Source organism: Trichosurus vulpecula, chromosome 4 (assembly GCF_011100635.1).
Source record: "Trichosurus vulpecula isolate mTriVul1 chromosome 4, mTriVul1.pri, whole genome shotgun sequence".
NCBI classification, from domain to species: Eukaryota; Metazoa; Chordata; class Mammalia; order Diprotodontia; family Phalangeridae; genus Trichosurus; species Trichosurus vulpecula.
The window spans coordinates 224615407-224625242 of NC_050576.1; the positions used below are offsets into that span (position 1 = coordinate 224615407).

The window sequence follows — 9836 nt, forward strand, 5'->3', positions numbered from 1 at the left end:
ACCATTTGAGAAGTACTGTAATTGGATTTACAGTAATTCACTGTAAATGGGGAAAGGGCATTGGATTTGGATTCAGAATAAGACTTTAATTCATCATTGGTCATTGACTTATTAGCCATATACAACTGTATGCAAATAACCACATATTTCTCTCTATTTGTAAATTGGGGCTAACAATACTTGAGTGAGCAAATATTGTATGAGTCTGAAGCCACTTCTATCTAAGTGAGTTCTGTCGGAGGAAGTTGGTAGTAGTTAAAATATCTCAGGGATGAACATTAAAGATACCCATGGGACTTCCATGTCTTCACTTATAGCCAGAAGGCATTGTGATGATCCCAGAATTTTCCGAAAGAATAATACTATGGGATTAAATGCAAATAGGCTAAGGCAATTTCCCACAGTCCTTACCAATTCAGGATTTTCCTCCAAACATTGCTCAGATATACTCTGGGTATTAGTCAATGAAGAATGCCTGTTTTAGGACAGCTTTATTCTCCCCCCTCCAAGGTTTGGGTTTTATTTAAGCTAAGAAATAATATTTCTACATAACAGAATAATAATACATCACAGTTATCTTATTCATACTATTCAATCTGTGCAGGACTGCAGATAACGACCCATTCGTGCCTTCTCCTGTGTTCCCACGAAAATCAGCTTGAGGCCTTCCTCTAGTTCTCTGGACAGTGTATTTGCCAGTGGAGCATTAAGGTTGCCATTTGCTCTCTCTCCTCTTACTCTAGCCACTAGATTTTATACCTTTTCTTTTTTAATTAAGTTTGTTTTCAAGCAATGAAAATCTGTCTTCTCTTAACTGCTACCTCCCTCCCAACATTGAGAAAGAGAAAAACAAAATCCCTGTTACAGACGTGTTCACATATAGTCAAGCAAGATAATTTCCATGTCAAGAAAACATGTCTCAATTTTCACTACAAATGCATGAGTCCTTGGGAATAGGTTGGTCATTGTGAGAATTGGAGTTCGTAATTCTTTAAAAGTTGTCTGTACAATATTGTTGTCATTATATAAATTGTTCTCCTGGTTTTTCCCTCTTCATTCTGCTTCAGTTCATACAAGTCTTCACGAGTCTTTCTGAAATGTTCCCTGTCATCATTTCTTGCAGCACAATAATAATCTGTCATTCATATGCTATAACTTGTTCAGCTATTTCCCAATTAATGGGAACTGCCTTAGTTTCCATTTTTTCCACCAAAAAAGAGTTGCTATAAATACTTTTTAAACATATAGATCTATTTCTTCTTTCTTTGATCTTGTTGAGGTATAGACCTAGTAGTAGTAGACACCTTTACTCTTGATATGGAGAGGTGCTGGCATTTGGATGAAATGCTAAAGGCACCATCTATCAAAGTTGACTCTTCAAGTCAATTTTTTCCTAGGGTGACCTATGGGGTAGAAAATTCACCCTCTAATAGAAGGACTGCTAAGAGCAACCGAGGATATAATCAGTGGTGGGATTCAAATAAATTAACAACCGGTTCTCCATGGAACTCAGCCAAGGTGCTGCCACTGCCGCCGCTGATGTGACAGGCATAGGCCCTGCCACCGCTAACAACAGGTTCACTGAATTCAACCTAAAGTTAGGCACTGTTTCTGCTAAACCAGTGCGAACCATCTGAATCCCACCACTGGATATAACCTCCTAAGAAAAGCCCTTTACAATTTCTCCAGTTTTAACAGTTCTCTTTCCTTAGATTATCTTGGGTTTACATATCTTTTTACATGCTACAGAACAAAGAAAAACGTAAACTCCTTGGGCGTGGGGATAGTTTTTAATTTTTGGCCTTGTATTCTTAATGTGCTTTGCTGGAGTAGGAATGTAATAAATGCTTGTTGAATTGTTGAAATGCTTGTTGAAAAGAAAGGCCTATGGCATATAACTCAGACATTGTCTGGGTCCTCTGAAAACTCACATCTACCCAGTATCCTTCTGATCAGGTAATATCTGTCAAGTAAAGGTACTGATTGCAAGTCTAGAATTTTCTGGTTATGTCAGAATTCCCTGGGGGACAATACCCATCAGGATATCTTGTGGGTAAGTACTAGTAGTCACTCATGGGTAAGATAAACGTATTTATCATAGGGAGTGCTTTTTAGCAGCAGGTCAACAATTTATATCATCCAGGATCAAAAATATCTTCAAATGAAATCCCTCCACTTCAAAGTAAAAAGCCCAATTCATATTTTCATTTCTCCTGTTACTTACATGTTTCAATGTCAGCTGAAGCCAATTTCCCTGTGGTACCGAAATGGATCCTGATGAATTTACCCTTGAGAGAAAAAAAATAAATTTGTGAGCAAATAGAATATATACAATAAATAGAATCCATAAATTCATAAACATGGACAGCTTATGAATAGTATGAGTCTTAGTGACCAAGAAACTTACAAAGCGAGATGAGTTGTCATTCCTCACAGTTTTGGCATTTCCAAAAGCCTCCAGCAGAGGGTTGGCACTGATGATTTGATCTTCCAGTGTCCCCTTAAAAGGAAGAAGCAATTTTTATATCTGGGCATTTGCACATATACTTGAGAGCACGGGGAGAACTTTTAACTTTACTTTGGTAATGGACCCACCTGCATCTTTCCTGAAGAATCTTCCTTCTTCTTCTCCCCTGTCACCGCAATTGTTGCAAAGTATTGGATGACACGCTTGGTATTGACAGTCTTTCCAGCACCAGATTCTCCACTGCCAAATCCAAATGAAAGAAGCAGTTCAGACCTTTGAACTATATAGCCAATATAATTTGAAAAATCGGCACAAAAATACATACAATGTACTTACGTGATCAAGATTGACTGATTCTCACGGTCTATGAAGGAGAAAGTAAGACAATGTGTTAATATTTTTGTAATGAAAATTGGTATTCAGCATAAATGTCTCAAAGCATCTTGCATCAAAACAGCTTAAACATTTTAATATTAATATATGTGTACATACATGCATGTATATATTTACATATTTGTATGTCTGTATATATATATACATATATTCTTGCTATCTTCTGATTAGCAACTTTATGTGGAAATGAATACAATTAATTAGCTCATACTTGACCAAAAATCCCATTACTGAATCTCGAATATATAGTTATATAGTCCTGACTTGAAAAGCTTTCAAGAGTCTATAAGCTCCTTGAAGGCAAGAATAATTTTAATCGTATCCTGTATACTCAGCACATAGCCCACTGCCTGGCACATAGTAGGATACTTAAATTCTTAAACAACCTCTGAATTTCAAATCAATGGCATACAAATATATTTGGTTCATTTTCCAAAAAATTATAAAGAAAATTTATCATTTATTTATAGAATTTATCAAATATTTTATATTTGAAAAGAAAATATATTTGGCTAGATTCTGTTTCTGAATGTAAGGAGAGGGAGTAAAGATTTTCCACTAGTTCCATTAGCTTCCTGAGGAACCATATCCATACATGCATAATGTTGCTATTTATAGCAGCCAAGCATAGACAGTGGAAGCAGTGGAAATGAGCAGTCAGGAGATCTGATTCTGTCAATAATTGGCAATCAATTTCACCTCTCTTTGGGTGTCACTTTCCTTATAGATAAAATGGAGTTTGAAGTTATTTCTCTCTAAGATCCTTATGATTTTCTAAGTTGTGAAAGTTTGAATAGATACATGTATATGATATAATGAATCACAGATTATAGTTCTAGAACTGGAAGGGACTTCAGATGCCATGTAGTTCAACCCCTTAATTTTATAGATAAAAAAACCAAGGCTCAGAGAGGTGAGGTAGTTTACCCAAGGTCACACAGGTTTACAGTAAGCGTGAAAGATGGAATTTGATTTTGGGTCCTCTGAATCTAGGAACCAAGTACTTTCCAATGTACTAAAAATTTTCTGAGACAGTCCAATTTCTTGAAAAGAAAGTATATACTTATTAGGGAATATTTTTGTCAGACCAAATATCCTTAGCCAACGTCCCTAGTGAATTGTAGGTTCTTTAAAGGCAGGGACTACGTAATTTTTCATTTTTGTTTAATCAGCATTTATTAGTAGAGCATGGTAACAAATGTTTCTTGAATTGAACATTTGACTCAGAAAATATAATTATTAAATGCATAGCTAAGACCAAAGCACAAGCCACCAGTAGCACAACCGTAGTACTTCTTAGACCCTAGAAATGATTTTTTTCTGGATTGACAATGATGAATCACAGACTGAAGGGAAGACAAGTAGACCTTCACGTCAGGGAGGGGTAGCTGGCACCTTTAAGTATCTGAAAGGGGAAAGTTAAGCTTGCTATTTCTAAGAACTGAGAATTTAGGAAGATTTTTGGAGGACATAATTTAAAAGATTAATGTATATGAGAAAGAGGTCATGTAGTACAAAAAAGAGTGCTAGAGCTGGAGAGGCTTGAGATCACATCATAGCTCTGATACTTGGTAGCTGTGTGATGCTTCACAAATCACTTACCCTTTCTGAGCCTTCTTTATCTGTAAAATATTTGGGATAGTGATAAAAGTAATATTTTGCAGAAGTGTTATAATGAAAGTGCTATGTAAGTGTGATTTATATTAAAAGAGATGAATTCCTCACCAGTTAACATGAACTGATAGGCGTTATCAGAGATGGAAAAGATGTGGGGAGGAGCCTCTTGACGCTTTTTGCCCCGGTAGGCAGCCACCACCTCTGGGTTATACACTGGCAGCCACTTGTAGGGATTGACAGTGACACAGAAGAGGCCTGAGTAGGTCTGTAGGAAATCAGGAAATTATATTCAGTTGACATCTAGCTTGTTAGAATAGTGATTCCTCAAAGACATCATGCAAATGAAAAGAATTGCTTAAAGTGTACTTACATAGATCATCCAGGCTGCGTAACGCTCTTTCAGGTTATACAGGACCCCAGGTTCATGCAGGTGTGTCATCATGGCCATGTCTTCAATCTTGTCATATTTGGGAGGGTTCATGGGGAAAACTTGGTCATCTTTCACTGTGAGAGTCTGGCAAGGAAAGAAAGAGGCCACTTTGCATCAACCAAGCAATTCTAGGCATTTCGTGGAGAGTGATTTTTCCTTTTTTAAACATTGAAGCCACCAGCTACTAATAAGTGCTAACAGCAAAGCTGTGTGTGAATGGGGAGGCCCAATAGTGAAGTCAAGTCAAGCCAAATCAACAACATTTATGTGCTAGACACTGTGCTAAGAGCTGGAGATCCAAAGAAAGGAAAAAAATAAAAAAAAACCCGCCCTCAAGGAGGTCACAGTCTAATGAGGGGGACAACTTGCAAACAACTATGTATGAACAAGATATACATGGGAAGGTTTCTTGCAGAAGGCAGGATTTTATCTGGGACTTGAAAGAAGCCAAGGAGGCCAGAAGATGGAAATGAAAAGGGAGAGAATTCCTGACGAGAGACTACCAAGGAAAATGCATAGAGTCAGGAAATGGATTGGCTTGTGCAAGGAATAGCGAGAAGGTTGGTGTTTCTGAATTATGGAAGGGAGCAAAGTGTGAGAAGTATAGAATGTGGTGGTAGGTTATTAAGGGCTTTAAAAGCCAAGCAGGGAATGTAAGATTTTACTCTTGAGGAAGCCACTGGAATTTAGGAAGTAGAGTGATATGGTTAGGTCATTTCTTTAGAAGGGTCACTGTGGCAGTTCAGTAGAAGATGGATTGGAGTGGAATAAAACTTGAGACAGGGAGACCAAACATGAGGCTGCTATAATAGTCTAGGCATAATGAGGGCCAGTATCAGTGAAGAAACAGAATCAAAGGAGAGAAGGTCATGGATGTGAGAGATATTAAAGAGACAGAATTGATGGGACTTAGCAACAGATTAGATACGGATGGTGAGAAAGAGTGAAGAGTCCAAGAAGACACCAAGGTTATTAGCCTGAGTGATTGGAAGGCTGGTGGTTCCCTTAACAATAAAAAGGGAAGTGTGGAGGAAAACTATGATAAGTTCCATTGTGGACAAGTGGAGTTTAAGATATATGTAAGTCATCCAGTTTGTGATGTTCAGCAGGCAGTTGGAGATACAAGATTGGAGATCAGGGGTAGAGAGGTTATTGGAGGGTGGTGCAGTGGTTAGAGTGCTACCTGAGTTCAAATGAAGCCTCAGACAGGTGTTTTTGAAGACAGGGAAGACATGAACACAGTCATAAACAGCAAAGAAGCTGCCAGTAGAGAGGGAGAGATTGGAGATAAGTGAGAAATAGGGATGAGAGAGGGAGCAATCTGCTGGAGAAGATAGGATGGAATAAAATTCCTTGTGCATTTAGAAGCAAGGAGAAGGGCTACCTCTTCATGTCAGAAAAAGGCGAAGGAGAGGGTGGAGTACGGCATCTGAGTGATGTGAAATGAGGAGGAATGGATATGAGGGAGCTCTTTGAAAATGGCCTCAATTTTTTTTTCAGTGAAATATGAGGTAAGATTCTCAGCTCAAAAAGTGGTGGGGTGGGGGAGGGGAGGAAGAACCATGTGGAGTTTAAGGAGAGATGAAGAGATTTGGAAGTTCCTTGCAGGGTGGGGAGATGACAGAAATTTTAACAGGGACACCGCACGTCCAACCTATGCCTAATAAAAAAATCTCTTACACCTGTTACACCTCATCTAAAAAAAACTTAAGCAGCTCCCTGTCACCGCCCAAAGAAAGTTGACAGCCATATAAGACCCCTGACCATCTGGAACCAGCTTAACTCTTCCAGACTTAGATTACTCCTCTACACGTACTTTATGCTCCAATCAAACTGATCTGTTCTCTTTCTCATGGACGTGCTCTGTGCCTCCTTCTTACTGCTCACACTTTCCCCTATGATTGGAATAGTACTTATTTACATTTATATAGCACTTTAAAGCTTACAAGACAAATTCTTCCCAACAACCCTCTGAGGTAAAGAGGAAGCTGCTTCAGACAAATTAGGAAGGCCTGGGGTCCCTCTGGCCTCTGACATATTTTTTTGGCTATGGCTTAACCTCTCATTGTCCCAGGCAGTTCTCTGAGACTAAAAGTCACAGAGCAGGTGCTAATCTCCCTCATTGAGATTCCCTAAACCAATGAGTTTAAAAGTGCAATCCAAATCCAAAAAACATCCAGTGAATACTCTTACATATTTTAAGGGAACAATAATAAATCATTCTAACTGTAAATCAGAAAATAGAACCATTTTTAATTCTATAAGTACAAGTAGCTAAAGCAGCAAAGTGACACAGTGGATAGAGTGCTGGGCTTTAGAGTTAGGAAGACTCATCTTCATGAGTTCAAATCTGACCTCAGATACTTACTTAGCTGTGTGACCCTGGGCAAGTCACTTGAACTTTTTTGTCTCAGTTTCCACATCTGTAAAATAAGCTGGAGAAAAAATGGCAAACCACTCCAGAATATTTGCCAAGAAAACTCCAAATGGGGTCATGAAGAGTCAGACATGACTGAAACAACTGAACAACAACAAAAGAAGCAGCTACCACGAATTTGTAGTTAGATTTGAACCAAAGACTCCTGAACCAAATAGAGTATGTTTTCTATTAGTCTATATTGCTTCTTTCTTCTCTTCTTTGCCTATGCAATTTCTATAAATTCTTTAAAACTCAACTCAAATACTACCTTCTCCATGAAACCTTCCAATCCTGATTCTCCCTTGGACCTCACTCTTTCTTCTTCATCACTCTATGAGTTTATCACACTTTGTTGTGCATGTATCATCATGATCTGCATTGGTTAAGAGAACACCCACATTGAGGAGATCACATAGCCTTTGGAGTGTTGGAGAATAATATCTCCTTGTGAGAATCCTATAAAATCTATATGAGAATCGTATCACATAGATAGTAAGTATCGTGAAAACAAAAGCCATTTCTTATCTAAACTTTGGATTTCTCCCAGTGTCTAGCACAGTGCCCTGCATGCTGTAGGCACTCAATAAACACATTCATTTCTGTACAACTACGGTCACTTAGTAGGTTCACTGAGTAAGGGAGATTCTGTTTACAGGTTACACTCCCCTTGCTGCTGAGAAAAATAAATTATAAATACAGGGATGTGATAGTGGCCACCACCTTGGAGGTTTACCAGATAATGCTGAAGATATGATAGTAGATTCTAACCTACCCAAAGGATCTTTGTATGTGTCCCAGGAGGCTTCAATGGATCTCATACATATATGAATATAGCTGCCAAACATAGGCTTCCTAATAGTTTAAAAAAGAAATCTGGAGATTCTAATTCTGCCAGTAATTAGCTCTATGTAATAAGCATTAAACCTAAGCATATCATTGTAAGCTTATAACTAAAGTCCTGATTTGGGATGCCTGAATAGGCTCCTAACGTTACTTTTCCATATATATTTTACTCACAGCTCCACCTTCTGTCTTCACAGTCACTTTACCCCCTTCTCTGCTCTGTATGATACTTTTTACGTAGGATTCCTTGGGTTCTGCCACAAAGACAGAAGTTTTGGCATCAAAAGGCTTGTTTTGGGCTTCAATTCTCTCCTTCTCAGACTTTCGGAGGTAAGGAGCAGCCTCTCCAAAAACGGCCATTTCGGAATCCGAACTCATGGCTGCAATTTAGAGAATTCTCCTAGGGAAAGGAAAAGGAGAGGGGAAAGTAGTAAGCGTAAGTTAGGAGGTAAAAATGCAATAAATGTGAAAGATAAGCTCTCTGGACCCCAGTTTCCTTATCTGTAAGATGATGGTGGTGGGGAGGATTGGTTTAGGACAGATATGTTTGACTTTTTTTTGTCGTGGACCCCTTTGCCAGTCAATCTGGTGAAGCCAATGAACCCCTTCTCAGAATAATGTTGCTTTTCCTAAAAATTCGTAATAGGAGGCAATACTAACTTCCAGTGAAAGATCCGTGAAAATAAAGATGTAATTTTTTCCAATCCAAGTTCACAGACCCCCTGAAATCTATCCATGGATGCCTTGGGGGGTGTGGACCCCAGGTTAAGATCCCCTGGTGTAGTTGATCTTGAAGGTCTCCTCCATCTCTAAATCTATAATACCAAGAACTGAAGCCTTGGCCAGAATTCAGCTATCCTCCAAGCTACTATTCAGTAGTGCCAAGAGAACTCAAAGGATTAGTATGGAATGAGATGCTAGCTCAAGGCTTCAACTTTAGCAAGCTATAAATCTCTTTTCTGTATTACTTAAGAGGAGGCAATGTGGTCTAATGGAGCAAATGATGAATTTGGGATGAGGAGTGTTTGAACCCCAGCTCTGCTACATACTATCTTCGCAATCTTTCCCTCTCTGGCCCTCAGTTTCCTTATATGGAAAATGGGAGCACCCAACCCTATGATGCCTTGTTGCCTCAGGTTTAGATGACCAATGGTGCAAAAAATGTGATTGTATGTAATTTCTGTATTATATTACATTATATTATATTATATTATATTCTTTATATGTGAAAAGTAAAAAGATCACCAGCTAAATACATAGAGATTATTTTGTAGTAACTACATTTATTTCCTGCTTTTGAAGGCTTTCTGGTTATAAGTAACATGCTTCAAAAGGAAAGGTTGAGGTTTATGGAAATGGAAGTTGATATTCATAGTCAGGGGTAAGGAATCACACATAGCCTTCTAGGTCCTTGGGTGCAGCCTTTTGACTGAGTCCAAGTTTTACAGAACAAATCCTTTTATTAAGGAGATTTGTTCTGTGAAGTTTGGATTCAACCAAAGGACCACGCTTGAGGATGTAGAAGGCCATATGTGGCCTTGAGGCTGCAGGTTCCCCACCCCTATAGTGTATTCGAGTCTGAATGTTCTTGTTCTATTAAGGTTTCATGCTCACTATGAAATTGCTTCACTAACTAGCAGCTCATTTTAAGTGCATATTTATACTAG

General features: G+C 38.5%; 1 protein-coding gene across 3 annotated transcripts in view; it reads right to left on the bottom strand.

The window, feature by feature from the left end:
- The window catches only part of LOC118848931 (myosin-8), a 43494-nt gene extending 34947 nt beyond the window's left edge, over positions 1–8547 (bottom strand). For 2 of the 3 annotated variants that reach the window (XM_036757978.1, XM_036757977.1), the window contains exons 1-7: positions 8344–8547; positions 4848–4991; positions 4586–4742; positions 2804–2831; positions 2596–2707; positions 2408–2500; positions 2225–2288 (exon numbers count right to left, since the gene is read on the bottom strand). In XM_036757978.1, coding sequence (XP_036613873.1) covers positions 2225–2288; positions 2408–2500; positions 2596–2707; positions 2804–2831; positions 4586–4742; positions 4848–4991; positions 8344–8547 — 802 coding nt within the window. Of the gene's footprint in view, positions 1–2224; positions 2289–2407; positions 2511–2595; positions 2708–2803; positions 2832–4585; positions 4743–4847; positions 4992–8343 lie in introns of all 3 variants that reach the window. The other variant, XM_036757980.1, reaches the window with a different exon arrangement.
- Positions 8548–9836: the final 1289 nt, after the last annotated feature.